General features: G+C 48.5%; 2 protein-coding genes across 3 annotated transcripts in view; one reads left to right on the top strand and one right to left on the bottom strand.

Moving 5' to 3' along the window:
- LOC100755144 (SH3 and multiple ankyrin repeat domains protein 3) overlaps positions 1-2,071 on the bottom strand; it is a 59,781-nt gene extending 57,710 nt beyond the window's left edge. Inside the window, 4 exon segments of the mRNA XM_027396297.2 lie at positions 259-330; positions 1,288-1,491; positions 1,786-1,984; positions 1,986-2,071. Of these exon segments, the coding sequence (XP_027252098.2) occupies positions 259-330; positions 1,288-1,491; positions 1,786-1,984; positions 1,986-2,071 (561 nt within the window).
- A 19,721-nt stretch (positions 2,072-21,792) lies between these two features.
- Arsa (arylsulfatase A) lies at positions 21,793-24,942 on the top strand. Of its 2 annotated transcripts, none has more exons than XM_027396295.2 (8): positions 21,793-22,449; positions 22,601-22,841; positions 22,948-23,166; positions 23,241-23,410; positions 23,724-23,848; positions 23,941-24,068; positions 24,289-24,391; positions 24,471-24,798. In XM_027396295.2, the coding sequence occupies exons 1-8, from the start codon at positions 22,232-22,234 to the stop codon at positions 24,650-24,652; spliced, it is 1,386 nt and encodes a 461-aa protein (XP_027252096.1). In that variant the 5' UTR covers positions 21,793-22,231; the 3' UTR covers positions 24,653-24,798. The 2 variants fall into 2 exon arrangements, with proteins under 2 accessions (XP_027252096.1, XP_027252095.1); XM_027396294.2 differs by having other exon boundaries at positions 21,795-22,449; positions 24,488-24,942.

Genomic DNA, 24,942 nt, shown 5'->3' with positions numbered 1-24,942 from the left:
GACCTCTTGCCCTCATGGCCAACACATTGAATGCTAATTTGCTTCCCTCCCCCCCCCCAGCTTCAAACAAGGCACTCACCCCTATACCAGAAAAAAACTCTGATTTAGCTGGAACCTATTACTGGACCAGTCCCAGGCACGGAGCCTGTGCCCAGCCCAGCACCAGGTCCTGAAACCCACTTCAGGGAAAGCAGGGTGGCCCAAGGCAGAATAGGGGCAGTGGTTATGGGAAGTCCCCTCCAATGGTTGCCTCTTTACCTTTGTGTGTAGCTTTGCAAACTGCTTGTCATCTATGAGGTTCTGGGCATAGACTCTCCGCTTGTATCGAAACTGCTCAGATAAAAGAAAAGGTGGAGAAAAGGTACCCACACAGGTCCAGTGAGCAAGTGGTGGTGGCCCTCCTGCACACACTTTCACTGCAACACAGCCATACAAGTCCCAGACACCACGCGTACAGAATGGACAGGCAACAACTGACAGCTACTGACTACCCCACTACAGAGAAATGACGTGTGGTCCAGAGAAGACCTGGCAGGCCTACAGTCTGTCTGTCTCATTCCCACCACCAGGTCTTGGAAAACTCCACTGTTCTCACAAAATTTGAAACTAAGCTTTTATTCCTAGACACTTCCTCTCCAAGTAGAAATAACCCAATTCCTGGTTCTACCACGAGAATCATAACAACTTTGACCTTGGTGTACACACACACACACACACACACACACACACACACACACACACACAAGACCTTACAATTAGGACTCAATCTCCATCCTGGAATGGCAACTCAAATCACCGTTATGTATCATAAATGGTGCTAATATTTTGGGCCAACCTCAGGAGACTTGGGGGTGAGAGGAAAGAGACAAACGTGCACACTGATAACACTATTAACACCACATAACCCTTAAGGCACTCACTCCTTCTCACACTCCTCCCTCCAGTAGTCAAACTGCTCACACCACACATGCTGAGTGCATGTGCGGCAGGTGCTCATTGTGTGCTGTACACATTGTTTGCTGCAAGCGCTCTACACACTGCTCACACTGTTCTCCACGCTTAAGCTGCAACACATCACTTACCACACACATGCAGCTCACACTTCACCCTACCCACTGCACTCAGTGTACCCACCTCGGGCTCTCAGCACACTGCTCAGGCTGCACACAGCCCCCCACCGCTCCTGCTGCCAACTCCTCCCGGCCTGCCCTTCATTGCTCCAGCCACGGAGCTCAAAGATCACACCCAGTGCGCTCCATTCCACCCCCACCCTGGTCTGCCCAGCACCTCCAGATAGGGCAGGGGCGTGTCCAGGTTAGGCGGGTAGTCCTGTAAGAGCCGCTCTTCATCCAGGAACTTGCCGGCGCGACCCCGAGAGGGCGGCTGGAATAGCCCGTAGTTGAGCGCGTCCTGAAGGCTGTGGTTGAGGGCGCAGAGCACACGCTGCTTGGCGGCCCACACGGGCGCGGTTGGGTCCAGACGCAGGCACTTCTGCAGCGGAGCGAGTCGTGAGCCCGGACCTGCGAGAGCAGGGCACCGCGCCCCGGCCCCCGCTTGGAGGGCTAGTTAGGGAGCAAGAGCTGGGACCCCGCGCCACAGCGCCGAGGCCGAGGCCCCGCCCCGGGGCTGGGCTTCCAGGGCCCCGCCCCAGTGATGGGGAGGGTCCCGCGGAGGCGGCGGGGGAGGGGCGAGTGGCCGCGGCCGGGGGTCCTGGCGCAGGGCGCGCCCGGCGGGGGTCACCGCTAGCGGGCTACACAGGGGTACGGCGAGGTCGCGAGGGCTCACCGTTTGTTGCAGGTCCGGGATGCCGACGCGCACGACCACGGCGCTGGCCCCGGGGCCGTCCATCCCGGTGCTAGCGCCCGGGCCCGGACTATTGCCGGCGGAGAGAGGAGCGCACGGGGATTCCGCGCGGCGCCCTGGCCCCCCCTGACCCCCCGTCGGAGCCCCGCCGACCGCGCTACGCGGGAGGGGGCCTGGGGGCCGGGGCCGGGGCCAGCGCGGGGGACAGCGGCTCCGGGGGCTCCGCAGGCGCAGCGGCGGCGGCGACGGCGGCACGGTTTAGCTGCATCGGCCCCGGCTTCGAGCGGCGCCTGCCTTCCCCGGGGGCGGGGGCGGCGGGGAGGGGGCCCGAGCCCGGAGCGGAGCGGAGGCGGGGAGGGGCCGCGCCGGAGGGGGGACGGGAAGCCCGGGGCCGGGAAACTGGGGTCCCCCGCGGGGTCGGGGCGGCGTGGGCGTGTGGTGCAGAGGGCGGGGGCCGGGGGCCCGCGCAGGAGGGGGGGTGGTTGTCGAGGGGGAGTGGCTGACACAGCGGGGGGGATGGCACGCCGCGCTTCCGCTGCAGGCGAGCGTCGCAGACCACCGTACTAGGGTGACGGAGGGTTCTGGAGCTGGGTGAGGGACCTTTACGCGTCGGGGCAAGAGGACCACAGGCTGGCCGAGAGGGAGAGAAAAACAGGAAAATTGGTGTCCGGGGTGGAGATCTCCCCAGGCTGCCGACCCCACTCCAGACCCCAAGGAGGTAGTGGAATCAGCCGGGGCACCGTGCTGGGTGGGAATCGGAGGGCCGCAGACCCCAGACTCGTGCAGGGCGGAGCTGCTGTGTCACAGAGGCGCCCCCCAAATCAGCCCTTCTAACCGCACCCAGAGTGTTTCTCTCGGCCCCCCACCGCAACCGAGTTTGGGGAGTCTGTCCGGACTCTGCGGCTTCCCCCACCTTGGCTGGCCCAACCCTGCAGCTGGTCGCCCCCTCCCCGTCACCTTAGCGACAGTAGGATGGGGGCGCGACCTACGAGGAAGGGCTTAGGGGAGGGGGCGCCACTAGTCTCCACCTGCGACGGGGAACTGAATTTTAGTTTCACACGTTGTCGTGGCAACGCGGGGGGGTGACGAGTGGGCGGGGAGGGGAGCGCTGTGAGTGAACCAACTCAGGCGCCGCCCGCGTGGCGTGCCAGCCTTAGCCCGGCGCTGCCTCGGAAGTGCCCAACGCGCGGGGACCCCGCTCCCAAGGCCCAGAAAGGTGCAGCCCCTGAATGGTTGAATTGCCTTACTAACACTAGGGTCTAGTCCTGCCTTCCACTGCACTCTTCCACCTACCTTGACTTACACCCCACCCCCCTAACGGCCCCAGAGAACCACTCATCGCTGGCGGCACACACTGGACAGCTTTTGCGGAGCAGCCTGGCCGGGAACTCTGCCAGTGGTAGAAAGCGTCCCCTCAGCCCCAGCCTCCCCAACCCTCTCCATGAGCAGCCCTGGATCGCCCACAAAACTGGTTATTCCTGAACATCCCAGGAATAACCTTGGACTGCCCTGGCCCTGTACATCATAGAGCCTAGCCTCACCAGATCCCACCCCTGAGCACCCGGTTCACCTTAGACATGCCCTCACCCCACACAGAACAGTGATTGGTTAGACTTCCCCCAAAAAACAACTGGCACTCCACCGACCCATCGCCTTCCAGAAGTGTTTTGTAACTCCATATAGGGCCTTCTGACCAATCCAAACCCCTCCATGGACCACCTGGATCACTCCCACATAACTACTCTTGAGGAACAATCTCTCCCTTCACAAGAGCCACTTACCCGGCTGAGCTAAATCTCCAGCGCTTCTGTGCCTCTGTTCCCTGTTGCCTTCAAGCCTGGGTGGACCCCTCAAAGCTGGAGGAAGTAAAGCCCCAGTAGGGCCTGACCTCCAAGCCCCTCCCAAGGTCTGACTGAGTGGTGCAACTTAGGGTACCCTAGGGGCTAGGGCAGGATGTAAGAGGGGCAGAAGCAGGAAAGAGACTCTCTTATCTCCAGGAAGCACCTTGGGAAGCTCAGGGCTGGGTTTCCTCTCAGCCCAGAGAGGAAACTCTGCTTCCTGCCCCGGGAGTCTCCACCATCTTCCTCCCTTGCCTCTTTCCTATCCGCCTTGACCTAGGCCCCCAACTCCCTCTGGCTAAACCCAATCCCTCCCATCAAAACCTCCACCCACCTTTATTTCCAGCCCCCCTTTCCCCTAAACTAGCTGCCTGCTGGTGGGAAATGATGGCCAGAATCCACAGTGATGAGACTGAAATGGATTCAGTCAGCATCAAGAGATTTGGGGGTGGAGGAAGATTTGTGACTATGCCCTCAATCAGGCGACAGGCCAGCTTTGGACACTCGGTAAAACCTGTCTTGACCTGAATGGACCCAGAGCCCTGGGTGTCACCCCTTTGGGCTTGCTGTTCCAAACTGGACCTCATGGGAGCCCTTGGGCCTCCACTGACAACTCCCTTGCTGGGTGACTCTAGCTATTCAGGGAGAAAGTCTCACATTTTGCTACCTGCAGATTGATAGTCTCTTGAGCATCCCTGGCTGCTGGCTTCCCTCATGCCCAGCAGACCTCATCTCCCAGGCAAGATGACACTTTGCCTGGCAATACCTTCAAATACTGGTGTGTTTTGCTTACTTCTTCCTTTACCAGGACCAAGATTCTGGAAAGATCTTATTTTGACCATCCACACTTCTTTCCCACCTCCCAGCGCACTTTTGGCTACACAGCTTCAAGAGATTTGGGGGTGGAAGAAGATTTGTGACTAGTGCATCCAGAATAGTGCATGGCACGTGTATTGGGAACAAACGTGTAACTCTAGTCCTCAGCCCACTGCCGTGCAGCTCCAAGTATCCACTGCTTAAACATTCCCTGGAGACATGACCCTTCCACCTAAGTATACTCTAGCCTGTGGTTCATGCTCCCACCCCACCTTCTGGCCCTCTGGTTGGCCTCGCTTGGCCTGTAAGCTCTTCTGTGTCCTAGTCTGCCTCACTTCCGCCTCAGGGGTTATCCCTCCCTTCCATCCATCACTCCTGCACACGTCTCCCTCTTGTCACTCAGTTCACTGGCCCATACCCTAGGTTGCCAAGTACATGGACCTCTTGCTGAAAGTCTCACACCGGCATACTTCTGCCCGGTCTAACCAGTCTCTTACTGAAGCTCTCCTTGGGTTTCCATAGTATCAAGAGGTTCTGCATTCATCTAGAGGAGGGCATCTCCTAGGTGTCTTCCTCTCCCAGGATGGTCTGCATCTCTCCCTTTGTGGACTCCCCTCACCCCATGCTTCTTGACCCAATACTCTGTTCTGTGCTAATCTGGTTTCTCTTTTGTAGAGCTGCCATTGTCTTTTGACACACTGTAATTCCTTTATTCGTTGCTTAGCATCTCTCTTTCCCTGCCGGAAGGTGGGCTTTCTGTAGAGACAGGCCTTCTTGGCCTCTCTGGTTCTGCTGTGCCCAAGCCCTGGTACACAGCACAGCTCAGTTTATTTACTATGTAAGTAAGCCACAGATTAACCTGTCGTCCACAAGATTACACGAGGCTTCAGCTCAGACCTCCTCGCTGTGGAGCAGATGAAACTTCGTGTGCTAGATTGACTACAAAGCTGTCCTGATCCTCTGTGTGTGTGTGTGTGTGTGTGTGTGTGTGTGTGTGTGTGTGTGTGTGCGTAGTTTTTATTGCTCCTGGTTATATAATATCTAAAGGTATATTCATATTCTATCTCATCTGGAGTCTGATTTTTCTTTTTTCCAGGTGTCAGAATCTCTTTAGATTCAGCTTTTTTGGTCTTTGCTTTATGTTGTTTGAGATAGAGTCTTGTTATCCCAGGCTGCCTCAAACTCACCATTAGCGCATCAGCATCTGAGTTTTGGGGATTTGTTCATCTCTTTTCTTTCATTTTACACTATTATGTTTCTCTCTGCATTTCTTTTCATTCTTGCTAAATTCACTGAGCTGGATAGTCTTCTGATTCATCTCCAGTCTTCCCCTTTTCTCTACGTTCCTCACAAGCATTCAGCACTGCTAATTTCCCATTATCATTTGAGTTAAAGTGTTGATATGTAATGCTTTTATTTTGTTTTGTTCTGATTTTTTGATGTCATATATTTTGGCTCAGAAATTAGGGGAATGTGTATTTATGTTTTCAAATGTTTACTATATTTTTGTGGAATAACTTTTTGTTGTTGTTATGGTTTTTGGTTTGTTTGAGTTTTTGTTATTTTGTTTTGGTAGCTCTGGTTGTCCCAGAACTTGCTCTGTAGACCAGGCTGGCCTTGAACTCACTGAGATATGTCTACCTCTGCCTCCCATAAAGGTGTGAGCCATCAATCCCCAGCATAGACTAACTCTTTACTAAAGATTTTTTCCTGCATTATGGTCAGAAAAGATGGTCTGGAGCAGGGCAGTGTTGGCGCACACCTTTAATCCCAGCACTCGGGAGGCAGAGGCAGGCAGATCTCTGTGAGTTCGAAACAAGCCTGGTCTACAAGAGTAGTAGTTCCAGGACAGCCTCCAAAGCCACAGAGAAACCCTGTCTCAAAAAACCAAAAATAAATAAATAAATAAAATAAAAAATTAAAGAAGAAGAAAAGATGGTCTGGACAATACCGATATTTGTGCAGTTTGTAAAGATTTTCCTTGTATACTGAAGCTGAAGGAGGAAAAATGACTAGCTCTGGGTCAAATTGGACCACATAATGAGATTACATCTCAAAAACTGAAGCAAGTCAGGCATGGTGGTGCACAGGTGGTTGACTGAGTTCAAAACCAGGCTGATCTACTGAGTGAGTTCCAGGACAGCCAAGGCTACACAGAGAAACCCTGTCTCAGGCATGGGTTGTTGATGGGGCTAGAGAGATGACTGAGCAATTAAGAGCACTTAAAACCCTTGGAAAGGACCCAGTTCAGTTCCCAACACCAATGATCTGTAACTCCTGGTCCAGTGGTTCGGATGCCCTCTTCTGGCCTCTGTAAGCACTGCATATATTCAGTGGACATATGTAAAATGCAAGCAAAACATTCCTACACAAAAAATGTTTTAAAATCTTTTAAGGGTTTTTTTTGTTTTGTTGTTGTTGTTGTTGTTGTTGCTTTATTTTGTTTTTTTGTTTTGTTTTGTTTTGTTTTCCGAGACAGGGTTTTTCTGTGTAGCTTTGCAGACCAGGCTGCCTTTAAACTCACAGAGATGCTCCTACCTCTGCCTCCCAAGTGCTGGGATTACTAAAGGTGTGCACCACCACCGCCTGGCTCAGTGAGTACTTCTTTAGTCTTCATCATATGTTGACAAGTTTCTTTAATCACTGTTCTTTCTTGATGCTCATTCTTTCATTTCTCTGGGGCCTAAATTATCTTCTTGAAAAAACATCACTTAAAAAAAATTTGGGGGGTAGGGGGGCTCAAGACAGGGTTTCTCTGTGTAGCTTTGAAGCCTATACTGGCACTTGCTTTGTAGACCAGGCTGGCCTCGAACTCACAGAAATCAGCCTGCCTCTACCTCCCAAGTGCTGGTATTAAAGGTGTGTGCTACCAATGCCCAGTCCCATTAAGTTTTTTGAGACAGGGTATGATGATTTGAATGAGAATGGTCCCTACAGGCTCATAGATTTGAATGTTTGGTCACCACCAAGTGGCACTATTTGAAAGGATTAGGAGGTGTGGCCTTGTTGAAGGAATGTGTCACTGAGGGGTGGGCTTTGAGGTTTCAAAAAGCCCATTCCAAGGCCAGAGTCTGTCTCTTGCTGCTTTCAGATCCAGATGTAGAACTCTCAGCTGCTTCTCCAACTGTATATCTGCCTGCCCCATCATGCTTCCTGCCATCATAAAAATGGACTAAACCTCAGAAACTGTAAGCAATTCAATGCTTTCTTTTATAAATGTTATCATGGTCATGGTGTCTCTTCACAGAAACAGAACACTAAGACAGAGTCTTAACCATACAGCCCAAGCTGGCCTCAAACTAGCAATCCTCCTGCCTCAGCCTCAGTGAATTGGATTACAGATCTATACCACCATGTTTACAGATGTATACCACACTTACTTTTTGTCTTAATCAGGGTTTCTATTGCTGAGACAAAACACAATGACCAAAAAGCAAGTTGGAGAGGAAAGGGTTTATTTGGCTTACACTTCCACATTGCTGTTCATCACTGAAGGAAGTCAGGACAGGAGCAGGGCAGGATCCTGGAGGCAGGAGATGATTCGAGAGGCCATGGAGGGGAACTGCTTAACTGGCTTACTTCCCCTGGCTTGCTCAACCCACCTTCTTATAAACCCCAGAAACACCAGCCCAGTGATAGTACCACCCACCATGGATTGGGCCCTCCCTCACTGATCACTAGTTTAGAAAATGCCTTACAACTGGATCTCATAGAGGCATTTCCTCAACTGAGGCTCCTTCTTCTCTGATGATTCTAACTTGTGTCAAGTTGACACACAAAACCAGCCAGCCAGTACACCCTTATTGTTTGAATGACAACTGAGCCAATAAACAATCCTAAACTGATAGTTATTTTCCTCAAAAATTTTTTCTGCAGATTTTTTTGAATTAGAAACAGGATTGTTTTACATGACAATCCCAGTTTCTTCTCCCTCCCCTCCTCCCCTACCACCACCCCCCCAACTAAAACCTTACCTATCACATATCCTTTTTGCTCCCCAGGGAGGGTGAGGCCTTCCATAGGAGGTCATCAGAGTCTATCATAGCCTTTGGGATAGGGCCTAGGCCCACCCCCTTGTGTCTTGGCTCAGAGAGTATTCCTCTATGTGGAATGGGCTCCCAAAGTCCACACCTATGCTAGGGATAAGTGCTGAACCACTACAGGAGGTCCTGTAGATTTCCAAGGTTTCCTCACTGAAACCCATGATCCTGGGGTCTGGATCAGTCCCATGCTGGTATCCCAGCTATCAGTCTGGAGACCAAGAGCTCCCTGGTGTTCAGGTCAGCTGTTTCTGTGGGTCTGGTCTGGACCCCTTTGCTCTTCACTCGTACTTCTCTGCATCTGGATTCCAGTTCAGTTCAGTGATTAGCTGTGGGTGTCTGCTTCTACTTCCACCAGCTGCTGGATGAGGGCTATTGGGTGGCCTATAAGTCAGTCATCAATCTCATTATCAGGGGAAGGCATTTAAGGTAGCCTCTCCTCTGTTGCTTAGATTGTTAGCTGGTGTCATCTTTGTAAATCTCCAGACATTTCCCTAGTGTCTGATTTCTCTGTAAACCTAAAATGTCTCCCTCTATTATGGTATCTCCATTCTTGTTATCTTCTATTCCTCCCCCGACTCAACCTTTCTGATCCCTTATGTCCTCCTCACCCCTCCTCTTCTCCCGTTCTCATTCTCCTAGCTCCCTCCCCCCTCTTCACGTGCTCCCAATTTGCTCAGGAGACCTTGACCCTTTCCCCTTCTCCAGGGGACCATGTATGTCTCTCTTAGGGTCCTCCTTGTTTCCTAGCTTCTCTGGCAGTGTGGATTGTAGTCTGGTAATCCTTTACTCTGTGTCTACAATCCATATATGAGTGAGTACATATCATGTTTGTCTTTTTGTGATTGGGTTACCTCCCTCAGAATGGTTTCTTCTAGTTCCATCCATTTTCTTGCAAATTTCAAGATTCCATTGGTTTTTTGTTTTTTCTTTTTCTGTTGAGTAGTACTCCATTGTGTAAATGTACCACATTTTCTCTATCCATTCTTCAGTTGAGGGGCATCTAGGCTGCTTCCAGTTTCTGGCTATTACAAATAATGATGCTGTGAACATGGTTGAACAGATGTCCTTGTTGTATGAATGTGCCTCTCTTGGGTGTATGCCTAAGAGTGGAGTTGCTAGATCTTGTGGTAGACTCATTCCCATTTTCTTGAGGAGTTGCCATACTGATTTCCAAAGTGGCTGTACAAGGTGGCACTCCCACCAGCAGTGGAGGAGCATTCCCCTCTCCAGCATCAACTGTCATTGGAGTTTTTGATTTTAGCCATTCTGACAGGAGTAAGATGGTATCTCAGAGTTGTTTTGATTTGCATTTCCCTGATAGCTAAGGATGTTGAGCACTTTCTTATGTGTCTTTCAGCCATTTTAGATTCCTCTATTGATAATTGTCTATTTAGTTCTGTACCCCACTTTTTAATTGGATTGTTTGGTGTTTTGGAGAATAGCTTCTTGAGTTCTTTGTATATTTTGGAGATCAGCCAGTCAGATGTGGGGTTAGTGAATATCTTTTCCCAGTCTGTGAGCTGCCGTTTTGTCTTGCTGGCTGTGTCCTTTGCCTTACAGAAGCTTCTCAGTTTCAGGAGGTCCCATTTATTAATTATTGATCTCAGTGTCTGTGCTACTGGTGTAATGTTCAGGAAGCCGTCTCCTGTACCAATTAACTCAGGGGTATTTCCCACTTTGTCTTCTAATAGGTTCAGTGTGGCTGAATTTATGTTGAGGCCTTTGATCCATTTTGACTTAAGTTTTGTGCATGGCGATCCTCAAATTTTTTTTCTTTGTTTTTTGAAACAAGGTTTCTCTGTGGCTTTGGAGGCTGTCCTGAAACTAGCTCTTGTAGACCAGGCTGGTCTCGAACTCATAGAGATCCGCCTGCCTCTGCCTCCCAAGCGCTGGGATTAATGGTATGTGCCACCAACGCCTAGCAAAATTTTTGAGGTCTTTTTTTCCCCCTCTTTTTGAGGTACTGTGGATTGAACCCAGGGCCTTATGCAAGCTAAGCAAGCACTCTGTCCCTGAGCTACATCCCCAGACCACTTTGAAGCATTTTTTTTCTTTCCTGTGTATTACAGGATAGTTTTTGCAATTCTGACTCATGTAACAGTAATTCTCTCTTTAACTGTATTATTTTGCTATCAATCCTGTTTGTATTCTAGTAACTGTAATTTTTATTTTTAGAAGCTCCACATGGTACCTTCCTTAAATTTCATTTTTTTTTTTACATTTTTTTGGTTTTTTGCTTAATTCAGTTTTGAAGGTTCTTTCATTCTTAGTCTTTTCAAATGTATCTATCTTAAATTTTTTGTTTTATTATGTGACATTTGGGTGAAAAGCTGCTCTACTCTGCCTTTGGGATTTCTGCAGTATCTTACTGTGACAGCTAGATTCAGGGAAGGTTTGATGGTTCAGGGTTATAAGTTCATACTCAGCTTGGATTTATGTGAGAATCCTAAGGAACCCAGATGTGTCCCTTCAGAGGAGGGCCCACTAGTCCAAGACATCTTTTATGTGACCTTGAGGAACACAAAGGATAATCTAGTTCCCACTCCAAAACTAGTAAAGGGAGGCAATGGTTACTATTTCACACAGAGAGAGAGACTTTTTCTCCAGATCTTGACAAAGCTTTAGAAAAACTGCTTGAGTTAAAAAAGAAATGAGTAACAGCAATCATGTTGGGCACTTAGCATGCCATTCTGAGTATATTACATATATTAACTCATTCAGTGGTTACAGAATCACTGTGCAAATCACTGTTGTCTTCATTTCACAAACAAGATTAAGGAAGTCACCTCAAAGACACAGGCTGTAGAGAAGCCAGTGGAAGCTATCCATAGCAGTGCAAGCCTGGAACCCAGCACTCTACGGGATGGAGCAGGAAGATCACAAATAGGAATTCCGGGTCAGCCTGGACTACATATACCTAAGACTAGGGAGTTGAGGGTGGAAAGAATATATACTGGGAGAGACAGGGGGAGGGAAAAAGAAAGAGAAAGCGGGAGGGGAAGAGAGAGGGGGGAAAGCACATTTTGCTTATCTGTGAATATGACTATTTGAGTGTCTTAGTTATTGTTCTATCATTGTGAAGAGACAGCATGACCAAGGCAACTTATAAAAGAAAGCACTTAATTGAAGGATTGCTTAGAGGGTTAGTTATTGAGACAGGCTCTCTCTGCATAACCCTGGTTGTCCTGGAACTCACTATGTAGACTAGGCTGTCATTGAATTCACAGAGAACAGAAATCTGCCTGCCTCTGCCTCCCAAGTGCTGGAATCAAAGGCAGTCCAACAGTTTTAATTTTTTAGGTCCCTGAGTAATTTCATTTCTAGTTTTGTTGACAAGAAATTGGATGCTTATGTTTTGCCTCAGGGGTGTCAGTTTGCTCAGAAATATTTTTTAGAGTTTGGAGGTATATTTCAGTAGTAGAATGTTTGCCTAGTATGTGTAAGACCTGGGTTCAATCCTAGCACCACAGAAAAAAGTTAAATCTCAATCTCTCTCTTTCTTTCTATGTCTCTGTCTCTGTCTCTGTCTCTCTCTCTCTTTCTCTCTCTCTCTCTCTCTCTCTCTCTCTCTCTCTCTCTCTCTCTCTCTCTCTCTCTCTCTCTCTCTCTGTGTGTGTGTGTGTGTGTGTGTGTGTGTGTGTGTGTGTGTGTGTCCTGGGAATCGATCCCAGGACTCATACACATTAGGCAAGAACTCTACCACTAAACTACAACCCCAGAACTCATTTTAAAAGTCTTTAAAAACTATTATTTATTACATGTATTTAAGGGGTGGAGACATGCACATGCCATGACTGAGTGTAGACCTCAGAAAAGAACTTGCAGGAGTCAGTTCTCTTTCACTGTTTGTATCCCCGAGATCAAACTCAGGGAGGGTTTCAAGCTTAGCAGCAAGCATTTTTGCCCATTGTTCTAGTTTTCTGTCTATTGTGGTGATAGACACCATGACCAAAAGCAACTGGGAGAAGGGAAAGGTTTATTTAGCTTACACTTCCAGGACTCCATCAATCTCTGAAGGAACTTAGCTCAAGGACTGAACAACACTTCCTGGTTCCTCACTGGCTCAGGCTCAACTAGCTTTCTTCTACAGTCCAGGGTCACCTGCCTAGGGATGGTGTCGCCCATAGTGTACTGCACCCTCCCACATCAATCATCAGTGAAGTCAGTCTCTCCCAGCTATGGCACAGGCAAATCTGATCTGGGCAATTCATCAGTTGAGGTCCCCTCTTTCCCTGTGACTCTGGGTCGTGTCTAGTTTACAATAAAAACTAACCAGGATGCTCATTGAGCCATCTACTGGAGTACTTTAACTCCAGTTAAAAGTACTTTCATACCAAATGTAGTGGCACACCTGTCCTCTGGCACTTGGGAGACCGAGGCAGGACTAGTTTAAGACCACCCTGAGATACATAACAAGACCTTGACTGAAAAAAAAATACATTAAAATTTGCATAGCAGAAAATTTTCATACTGCATGATGAGAAACGTCTAGAAGTGGACAGTGTTGGTAGTTACATACATATGCACATGCTTAACACTACACAACTGCATAACTGATTCGTGGTTAAAATGGAAATTTTTATGTTACCATTAATCAACCCTCTCCTGTTCCCTTTTCACTGAAGGCCCTTGTAACTACTGTTCTACTTTCTGACTATGTTTTTCCTATTCTAGGTACATCTCAGCACCAGTTTTTTGAAAGCCTTTCCTTTTACCTTGAATTGCCTTTGCACTTTTGTTGAAAATCAGCTGGCCACATATGTATGCTCTATTTATGGATTCTATTATTCCATTGATCTATATTTATATACTTTCTTCAACACTGCCATGTTTAATTTCTAAAATCTTATAGTAACTTATGAAACAAGATAGTATAAATCCAATCCAATCACTTCATTAATTTTTAAATTGTGTTGGCTAAATAATAAGTATTTTTAGGACATTATCTGGAGGTTTTTGTTGGACTCCTAACAATGGGAGTGGGGGTGTCTCTGACTCTTTTCCCTGATAGTGGGGCCTTCTTCCTTCTACTGGGTTGTCTCATCCAGACTTGATGGGATTTATGTCTAGTCTTGTTGCATCTTGTTATGCCGTGTTCCGTTGATACCCCTGGGAGGCCTGCTCTTTTCTGAAGGGAAATGGAGGAGCAGTGAATCTGGAGAAGAGGGGAGGTGGGGGCGGTCTGAGAGGAGGGGAGGTAGAAGTCTGGATTATTGTACAAGGGAAGAATAAATTTAAAAATAATTTTAAAAGGAAACCTAAAATTTTAAAAGTCTAAATCTGACCTATACACAGTGAAAGTGGTTAAAAAAAAAAAAAAGCCAAGCAGTGGTGCTGCATGACTTTGATCCCAGAACTCAATAGGCAGAGGCAGGTGGATCCCTGTGAGGTCAGCCTGGTCTATAGAACTAGTTCCAGGACAGATAGGGCTGTTACACAGAGAAACCCTGTCTCAAAAAAAAAAAAAAAGTCAAACTATTATAAAGTAAGAAACCTCTTGTTTGTTTTGTTTGCTTTGTTTTGAGATAGTGTCTCTCTTTGTAGTCCTAGCTGTCCTAGAACTCACTCTGTAAAACAGGCTGGCCTCCAACTCACAAAGATCTACCTGCCTCTGGCTCCCTGATGCTGGGATTAAAGACGTGTGAGACATGCCCAGCTTCATGGGTGTTTTTTACTTGGATGATGTGTCTGGTTTAATTTGGGGTACTTTGGGATGATATTTCCTCTGTGTTTGTAATAGTCTTTGATGAGATTAGAAATAAAATGTCTTCCTAATTTTTTTTAAAGAAAGAAAAGAGCATTGTTGAGATTATTTGTAAGGAAGTTGTAAGACCCCAGATTCAATCCTCAGGATTGATGACGGACAAAAGCTGAGATCAATTTTCTCACTGGAAAAGAAAAATATTTTAGACAATAAACATATATGAGCCAGAGAAAGGGAGAGACTGATTTGATTTGGTAGTGTTATTATGAATTTCCAAATAATGTGTTGAACAAAACAAATATAAAATTTTCATTTGTCAGTTTTACCATCATTTTCATTTGTCAGTTTTACTGGGCATGTCTCACACGTCTTTAATCCCAGCATCAGGGAGCCAGAGGCAGGTAGATCTTTGTGAGTTGGAGGCCAGCCTGTTTTACAGAGTGAGTTCTAGGACAGCTAGGACTACAAAGAGAGACACTATCTCAAAACAAAGCAAACAAAACACTCAAGAAAAGTATTCCCAGAGACAATAATGATGGTTGAGAGAAGGTTCTCGAGCCAGATGTGGTAGCACAAGACTGTAAACCTAGCCCTAGGGAGGGGCAGGCAGGAAGGGCAGGAGGTCAGCTACATAGTAAGTTCAAGAGTAGCCTGGCTGTACAAGAGCCTGCCTGTCTCGGAAAAACGAAAGGACCAGTGAGAAAGTTCAGTGGGTAAAGACACTTGGTACCAAGCCTGACAACCTGAATGACTTGAGTTCAGTCTTAGAGACTAAAGGTTCTTGAGAACTGACTCTTATAAATTGTCCTTTGAGCTCTGCTTGCACACATACACACAAGAAAATTAAGAGGGATTGAAAATAAACACAAACTCAGAATTATAGTTTCTGTTCACTTAAAAAATAGAACAGCCTGGTGGTGGCAGCGGCAGTGCACGCCTTTAATCCCAGCACTGGAGAGGCAGAGGCAAGCAGATACCTGTGAGTTCGAGGCCAGCCGGGTCTGCAGTGAGAGTTCCAGGACAGGCTCCAAAGCTACACAGAGAAACCCTCTCTTGAAAAAACAAAACTAAACAAAAGAATGAAACAGTTGCCAAATGTGGTAGAGCCTGCCTGCCTGTAACCTCAGTACTTGAAAGGCTGATGTAAGAGGATCAGAAATTTAAGTCCAGCCTAGGATACGTTGTTTTCTTTGGTTAGTTTTGTCTATCTGTTTTTTGTCTATTTGTTTCTTTGTCGAGCTGGTCTCTCTCCTGTAGCTAAAGTTATCCTGGAGTTCCCTATGTAGCCCAGGCTGGCCTCAAACTTGTGTTCCTCCCGCCTCAGTCTCCCTAATGCTGGGATTATAGGCAGGCACCATTATGATCATGTTTTTGTTTTGTTTATTGTTTTGTAAGATTTTATTTATTTATTATGTATACAACATTCTGCTTCCATGTATATCTGCACACCAGAAGAGGGCACCAGATCTCATAACAGATGGTTGTGAGCCACCATGTGGTTGCTGGGAACGGAACTCAGGACCTCTGGAAGAGCAGCCAGTGCTCTTAACCTCTGAGCCATCTCTTCAGCCCCCATGATCATGTTTTAATTGCAGTTTTTTAATTGGTGGTGGGCACCAGGCGGCCATGGCACTCACCTTTAATCCCAGAACTCAGGAGGCAGAGGCAAGCGGATCTCTGTGAGTTCCAGGACTGCTGGGGATGTTACACAGAGAAACCCTGTCTCAAAAAATAATAATAAATGGGGGTGGGGCTTGCAAGATCTCACTAAGTAGCCCCAGATGACCTGGAAGTCTCTTTGTAAGCCAGGCTGACTTGCAACTCAGTAAGAAGTATCTATAGCCCTTACCTATGTTGTGATGTAGACTTAATGTGAGCAGTAAGTAAATACCAATTGTAAGCTACTGAGGTTTGGAGATTTTTGTGTGTCAAATTTGGTGTTTGCTCACTTGATACTGGAGGAAAACACAAAGAACTTTTATAGCCAGTAAGACAAAGTCATTGAGAAGCTCTGGGGATGTGAGGGGATATGAACGGTGTAAAAACTTGGTGTAAAAGCTGAGCATCACTCTAGGGTAATGTTTACTTAGCATTTATAAGGTTCTGGGCTTAATCTCCAACATTACAAAATAACACACACAAAAAGAGAGCTTGAGACTCTTCGTCTGAGTCAGAAGATTGAGAACCAGGAAATTAACAGGGGCTATTCATATATCCACCATGTCCATGGTGATGGACTGTGATCCAAAAGGAATGTCTCAGCCTGGCATGGTGATACAAGCTGATAGTCTCAACAATAATACTAGAGAAGGTAAAGTGGGAGGGCCATTTGAGTTCATAAGTCTGAAGCTACCATGGGTATCGACATAGCAAGAGAGTCTCAAGAAACAAAATACAATGCATCACCTGGCCTCCAAAATCGCCATCTGATCAGAGAACGCAAGGGCATCAGTGTTAAGGGCTACCAAACTCCTAGCCAAAGCCTGAGTCCATGGAATCTCTTCCTATAAGACGTGCCTTTTCTGCCTAAAGATTGTACTTCCCTTGGGGGGAGGGTTTGGCCTTGAATGTCTCCATCAGGCTTGGCACTCAATATAGGGCTCCGGATCCAGGAATGACTCATATCCAGGAATTGCTCCATTGTGTTACAACCAAGTTCAGGACATGTTCCTAAAACCCAGATCTTTTCCACATTCCCCAGTGCTGTCTTCTGTTTTGTTCTAGGCTAGAGTGACTTTATGGCCAGTGAGTCAAAGGTGTCTGGGGCTATACAGAGGAGTTGCTTGTTGAGCAAGGTGACCTCAGCAGCCTGGCTAATCACATGGCCTCTGGCCGACTAGTATCTCTTCACTCTGTTTCTTGGCTGCATTTCTACTTCATTCCTGCCTGACAATCAGCTTCTCCAGAGCTTTCCAAGGATGTTACTATGCATATGTGTGCCTGCGTACATGGTGTGTGTGTGTGTGTGTGTGTGTGTGTGTGTATGTGTGTATGTGTATGTATGTGTATATGTAATGTGTGTACGAACATGTAGAAGACAGAGATTAATGCCAGTTGTCTTCCTCTATTGCTTTCTTTGTTGTTGTTTTGTTTGTTTGTTTGTTTGTTTGTTTGAGATGGGGTTTCTCTGTGTAGTCCTGACTGTTCTGGGACTTGCTCTGTAGACCAGGCTGGCCTCAGACTCAGAGATCTATCTGCATCTGCCTCCTGAGAGCTGGGATTAAAGGCATGTGCCATCACTGCCTGGCTTTTCCTCCTTCTGCCTCCCACCCCCCAAGACAGGGTTTCACTGTTTAGGTCTGGCTGTCCTAGAGCTCACTTTTGTAGACCAGGCTAGCCTTGAACTCACAGAGATCCATCTGCCTCTGCCTCCTGGGAGGGATTAAAGGCATGTGCCACCACTGTCTGGCTTTTCCTCCTTATTTTTTGAGACAAAATCTTTCATTAAACTTACTGTCTTACCTAGACTGGCTGGCAGCAAGCCCCCAGGACCCACTGTCCCTATTTCTCCCCTAGCACTGGTGCTACAGGAGCTGTCCTCCCAGATTTTATGTGGGTGCTAGGGACCTGAGCTCAGGTCCTCATGCTTACACAGCAAGGACATTCCCCCAGTGAGTTATTTTCCCCTCAACATACATCCACAATATACCTCTTAATGTCTTAAAGGATATCCTCCAGCTCCCCCCTCCAAAAGGAGACAGCTAAGCTGAAGATTCACAGTACACATTCCTTCAATGTGGGTGTCTTTTTCTCCACTAAACCAAGGAGCTTCTAGTATTTCACTATCATTCTCACAGGATTCTTAAACCCTGCTCTTAATTACCCAAGTAGAAATAGTCCTTCTAGTCATTCCAGCCACCCTTGTGTTCCAAAATCTCTGATCACTGAAGTTGTCCATCTGATTTGGGAACAACTTCTTCCAGTATCTGTTCTTTCAGACTTTGTTGAGGAAGACTTGTAAAAATGGGCTCCTGCCCTATTCAGAAAGTCCTGGTTGTTGACCTACTCCTGTTTCATCTCACAGCCTTTGCACTTCCCAGACCCTGGAACTTGTACAGGATGCACTGGTAGCTGCATCTGAACTCACCCTCATCAAAACCACACTGACTCTGCATGTAGGCTCCTGGCAGCTATTACTACCAGGTCTAATGTCTATTATCTGCTGTCATTCCGGGGCCTGGCTTTACTTGAGGGCATCCTTCTTGTGAGCTTTGAAAGCACTGGGAAAGAATCTTACTGTGGCAGAACCAGCATTCCTAATAAAATGCTTATGACTTTTTTTTATTTTTCTATAATGTTATAAACCACAATGATAGTAGGACTTGTTTTTTGTTGTTGTTTGTTTGTTTGTTTTAAATTTGTTTTTTTAAATAGCTGGGCATTAGGGGTGCATGCCTTTAATCCCAGCACTCATAAACCACAATGATAGTAGGACTTGTATTTTGTTGTTGTTGTTTGTTTGTTTTAAATTTGTTTTTTTTAAATAGCGGGGCATTAGGGGTGCATGCCTTTAATCCCAGCACTCAGGAGGCGAGTGGATCTCTGAGTTCAAGGCCAGCCTGGTGGTAGGATAGAGAGTGCCAGGATAGGCTCCAAAGCTACACAGAGAAACCTTGTCTCAAAAAAAAAAAAAAAGTATTTATTTTATTTCATGTGCATTGGTGTTTTGCCTGAATGTCTGTATGAGAGTGTCAGGTCCCCTGGAATTGGAGTTATAGACAGTTGTGAGCTGCCATGTGGGTGTTGGAAATTGAACCTGAGTCCTCTAGAAGAGCAGTAGGTACTCTTAACTGCTGAGCCATCTCTTCAGCACCCAGGATTGTTTTGGGAAACTAGTTACCTGCCCAGCAGGCTGTCATTCACAGGTCATGTGATTACCAGAGGTCATTTTTGTCTCCTGACAGCAATTCTTGTTCTTCCCCTCAGTATGTTTGAAGGTTCTCTCAGGGTTTTTCCTCACATTTGATATTATAACAAAACCTACCTCATGATCATAACTCAACTGAAAACTTGCCTTCAGCAATACCCAAAGCCCTATGTTGTCAGCCAATCTCCATTAGGTCTCAGGTGTCAGCTAGGATGTTTCCTCTTCTGGGAGAACTACCCTTTTCTGGTCCTGCTCAGCACCAGGCACCCCAACACTCACACTATAGCAATGACAACAACTACGACCACATTATGGAGCAGCAATGGGGGAGGGAAGGTGTAGACCTGATGAGACCTAGGTCCCATCAGCTGGTGCAAGAATAGCTACAGAGCTGTACTCAGGCCAATGTTTCAACTCACTTACCCCATCTTACCCCCATTGCAGAAGCTTCTCCCATCCCTTTCCAAGGTACAGAACTGAGAGACCTGCCACTCATGGCAAGGCTCCTTTCTCAGCTGTGGGCGTTTGTCCAAAATTAGCTATGCCCCAGGCATCATCTGAAGCTACTTCCTGAACCCTAGCAGGCTACTTCCAATTGGGGCTCTGTTGTTGGAAAAAAAAGAGAGAGAGAGAGAGAGAGAGTTCACATCTCTAAAGTCATGTTGGCCTTCCGAGCTCAGCTTTGAACAGAGCTGGCAGACCTATACCTCTTTCCAAGTTTCCCAAGGTTTCAGGTCAGAGCCGAGCCCAAGCAGCCTTCCTGAGTATACACACCTGAGGGTCCTCAAGAACCTAGGGGGGAAGTACCATAATCTGCATAACATCACAACCCCACACAGGCTCTCCAGAAAATAATGGACAGATCCTGGGGTAGTTCCCAGTTTGCAACTCAAAGAGAAGAAAGTGCTTTGGGTTGATTCCTTTCAAATTACAATTCACAGTGCCCACCAGCTGTGAGAGCTCCAATTTACAGTTTCAAAGATTTCTGGGCCACGGAAGAGCTTTCTGTCCTGACTCTAAATAGAAGGACTACCAGCAACCCCCACCCTGTGCACAGGCCCAGAAACTGTGCTGGAATGTGACACTGAGAAAATCGATAACTGAAGATCCCCACACACACCCACATTCACGCTTCACATGAGGTCTACAATAGCCTTAGACCAGGTTCCTTTTCTGTGCCATCTCTGGGGTCTCAGCCATTCAAACTTTGTTCCTGTGGTGCCTGTCATCTAGCAGATCTCATCAGGAAAATTCCAGATGTCCAGGCAGCCAGGCTTCAGTGGAAGTCTGTGACCAGTTTACAGTTCTGAATCACTCTCCTTCTGGCTGCCAAAGAGCTCCCTCAACCCAGTATCATGTGATGTCTGCTCCTGACCCAACCGCAAGTCGGTGTTGGACCTCTAGGTGAACAGGGTCATATCTCCCCACGTAAATCTGAGTTCTGATCCCTACTGTAGTGGGGAGGCCCTTCCAGAACCCTGCTTATCTTCCCTTGGCTCTGGGTTAGTAGCCTGGAAAAGTCTTCCCCTCCTGGGTACTCAGGTCTTAGAGGAGCACTCTAGTTTATGGAGATATCAAAGGCCAAGAATCTGGACAAGTTACTGCCCTAGGAATAGCTACCTGCGGGGAAATACCCTGGAAGAAACTTGCCCTGGAAAAGTGACTCAGGTCAGGAACTTGTGGGGGCAGAGCGGGGGAGTGATCTGGGAGGCCCAGTTAGCTCAGGGACCTTTAGATGTGAAGGTACACTAAGGGCCCACCCTTCCACTCCCTGAGGGGCATATCTGTTAATCTCCCTAGACAGTTAAAACTGGTGACCAAAAATAGTTAAGTTTAAGACTGCATAAACAAAGAGTTGGAAACAAGTCATGTTGTCTATACATGAGTTCCTCAACACTAATGTACCCTGTATCATTCCACACATGGACCCTACATCCCTTCCACCTCAAACACCAGACAGAAACACACACACACACACACACACACACACACACTCCCTCAAACACCATGGACACACAGTGCTAACTCAAACCCCAGAGATACACACCCCACCTCTAACACCACAGGTATACATACACACACACTCAACCTTAAACACCAGATACACATGTAGAAGAAAAAAAAATTTTTTTAAAGAATTTGACAGTTTGTGTTTCAAAAAAAAAAAAAATGCACCAAAGGTGATTGTGAGCTAAAGCCTATCCGATTTGTCTTCCTGATTCGTTCCAATCCGACCGCATGGTTTTTTCTTCGCTTTGCTCATTCAGAAGGGGATGCAGGGGTCTTTTCAACAAGGGTAAATGTCTCATCAGAGGAAATGGGACAAACAAACCATCCTGGGCCTGAGGAACTCCAGACACGCGGTAAACGCGAGACAGCACGAGAGCCAGATAATTGTAGTGCCCGGCTAGGCAGTCCCGAAGCTGAGCACATCGCGCAAGATCAAAGAGCGCAAGGTAACCAAGCCTAGCACGGGACACGCCAACCGGCGCAGAGAAGGGTCCGCTGCGCGCGAGCAATCCCCAGCCTCACCCAATCCCTTCCTGGTCCCAGATCGGCACAAGCTCCACCCCGGAAAGGCCCATCGGCACACAAACCCACCTTGCTCAGCTGCCTAGCTCCGCCCCGCCCCTCCTCGCCCCGCCCGCCCCGCCCCATCGCAGCTCCACTCCGCCCCGACTCCGTACCGCCCTGTCCCAGCGCCCGCCCTTCTCGAGCAGCCAAGTGTCTCGTGACCACGGGCGTATCCCAGACGGCCTGAGAGCGACGCTGTCTATGACCAGTTCCTCCTCAGTTCTGAACCGCCCTCGTCCCATGGCGTCGGAGCACCCCCGGGTCAATGAGAAGTGACGTCTGCTCCTGATCCCAAGCCTGTGCTGGGACCACTGGGTGAACAGGGTCAGATCCTCGCGCGTGAATCTAAAGAAGCCCTGGTCCTTTGGGAACTCTGTGGAGTTACACCCCAGGCCACCACCTCCCGAGTTCTGACAGATTCGCGGGAGCTTCAGAAAGTGGGCCTTCTGACAGAAGGAGTGTTTGGGTCTCGGGGCTCAGGGGAGGAGGGCGGGGTCCCCAGGGATCTCAGGCGGGAGCCTGGCCTGGAATCTCTCTGCCTTCCCTACCAAGGGTCTGAAGACATAGACCCATCTGTATCTTTGCCATGGGGGCCTTGGAGGCCCTCTTTTTGGCATTGGCTGCAGGCCTGAGCACTGCCACCCCACCTAACATTCTGCTGATCTTTGCTGATGACCTGGGCTATGGGGACCTGGGCGCCTATGGGCACCCCAGTTCCAGCACCCCCAACCTGGATCAGTTGGCTAACGGGGGACTGCGGTTCACAGATTTCTATGTGCCTGTGTCTCTGTGCACACCATCTCGGTGAGTGAGGGTCTTTTACCCCTCCCCTCCCCCTGCCCATCCCATTTCTGTCTCTCTGTGGGTAAGGCCACAATTCTCCCTGCCCTCTCTGTGTTCCTGTGTTCATCTCTGTGGGACTCACAGATTATGGATTATGTGGCTTGTACTACAGGGCTGCCCTCCTGACTGGCCGGCTCCCAGTTCGATCAGGCATGTACCCTGGAGTTCTGGGGCCCAGCTCCCAAGGGGGCCTGCCCCTGGAGGAGGTGACTCTGGCTGAGGTCCTGGCTGCTCGAGGCTATCTTACAGGGATGGCTGGCAAGTGGCATCTTGGAGTGGGGCCAGAGGGGGCCTTCCTGCCCCCGCATCAGGGCTTCCATCGATTCCTAGGCATCCCATACTCCCATGACCAGGTACAAACCACCTGGGCTTTCCGCTGCCCTCCCCCCACACCCAAGCCTTCTTATTAACGTCTCCTAACCCACAGCCAGACTTCTCTCACTGGAACTGTCTCCCCAGGGTCCCTGTCAGAATCTAACCTGCTTCCCACCAGACATCCCCTGCAGTGGTAGCTGTGACCAAGGCTATGTTCCCATCCCATTGCTGGCCAACCTGTCTGTGGAGGCCCAGCCCCCTTGGCTACCTGGACTAGAGGCCCGTTATGTGTCTTTCTCTCGAGACCTCATGGCTGATGCCCAGCGCCAGAGCCGACCATTCTTCCTATACTACGCTTCCCACGTGAGTGACCCTGGCCCCACCCTCCTGGCTGCCCAAGACCTGTACTCAATGCTGACTCCACTCTCTGTCCCCAGCACACCCACTACCCTCAGTTCAGTGGAGAAAGCTTCTCACAGCAATCAGACCGTGGACCATTTGGGGACTCCTTGATGGAGCTGGATGCAGCTATAGGGGCCTTGATGACAGCTGTGGGTGACCTAGGTCTGCTCGGAGAGACACTGGTCATCTTCACTGCAGATAATGGGTACGAGCCAGAACAAAGGATACTCATTGCTTGACACTAAGCAAGGACTCTAGGGTCCATCTGCCCTAGCTATTTGTTGAAGACTGTGGTATAAAAGGCTCTTAAGAGAGCCTTGTTATAGTAATCCATGGGGTCATAGACTGGGGATCACAGGTACACAGAGTTGCTGGTCTCGGTAGGCAAGGGAGGAAACAGGCATATAGTGGTCATTCTTGGCAAGATTTATAACTTTAAAAATATGGAGCTTGTGGTCACCAATGGTGGGTCAGGGCCCTTGGCCCCTCATTACTGATGACTTCCTTGTGTGTCCTAGTCCTGAGTTGATGCGTATGTCCAATGGTGGCTGCTCTGGCCTCTTGAGATGTGGAAAAGGAACAACTTTTGAAGGTGGTGTCCGAGAACCTGCCTTGGCCTTCTGGCCAGGCCACATTACTCCTGGTCAGTCCTCTGGCCCTCTTTTTGTAGACCCTTGGCCCCATCTCCCCAGCCTTGGTGGTGAACTGAGTGACCAAAGAGCTGTCTGTCCACAGGTGTAACCCATGAGTTGGCCAGCTCTCTGGACCTGTTGCCCACCCTGGCAGCCCTGACAGGGGCTCCACTGCCCAATGTCACTCTGGATGGTGTTGACATCAGCCCCTTGCTGCTAGGCACAGGCAAGGTAGGGCCAATAATCCCTTGACCCCCAACTCCATTGTCCCATGCTGGTCTTCCTGTTCTCCTTCAAGTATGAATGTGGGCAGTGGCTGTTCATGCCTCATGTCTCCTTTAATGAGTGGCTTCCAAGTTCCTGGGTGGACCAAAAGGGGGTCCACAACCAGGACCCAACACAAGAGCTCTTAGGGATCTCTCTTACCCTGTGACCCTGATTTTGTCCTCAGAGCCCACGGAAGTCTGTCTTCTTCTACCCGCCCTATCCAGACGAGGTCCATGGGGTCTTTGCTGTGCGGGATGGGAAATACAAAGCTCATTTCTTTACCCAAGGTAACTCTCTCCCTGGCTTCCTTTCCCCAACCTGCTGACCCCCAGCTGCTCTATCCTTTGCCCCTTCTTGTACAAAAAGCTGACCCCCCTCCCCAGGCTCTGCCCACAGTGACACCACTTCAGATTCTGCCTGTCATGCTGCCAACCCTCTTACTTCTCATGAGCCCCCATTACTCTATGACTTGTCTGAGGACCCTGGTGAAAACTACAATCTTTTGGAAACTATGGATGAGATCTCCCCAGAAGCTCTACAGGCTCTGAAGCACCTTAGGCTGCTCAAGGCCCAGTATGATGCAACTGTGACCTTCAGCCCCAGCCAGATAGCCAAGGCTGAGGACCCTGCCTTGCAGATCTGCTGTCAACCAAGCTGCACGCCCCACCCAGTCTGCTGCTACTGCCCTGACACCCAGGCCACAGGGGCCTCCTCAAGGGTAGCCCAGGAACCCTAACTCTATGCTGAGTGTGTGATGGCTCACCAGAAGGGCAGGGGCAAGTATGTAGTTTGTATCTGGTAATGTAATAACATCAGCTGAGATTTGCAGGTGTGCTAA

Source organism: Cricetulus griseus, chromosome 2, assembly GCF_003668045.3.
Source record: "Cricetulus griseus strain 17A/GY chromosome 2, alternate assembly CriGri-PICRH-1.0, whole genome shotgun sequence".
NCBI classification, from domain to species: Eukaryota; Metazoa; Chordata; class Mammalia; order Rodentia; family Cricetidae; genus Cricetulus; species Cricetulus griseus.
The sequence above is the reverse complement of the archived record's forward strand: the minus strand, read 5'-3'. Positions and strand labels throughout refer to the sequence as shown.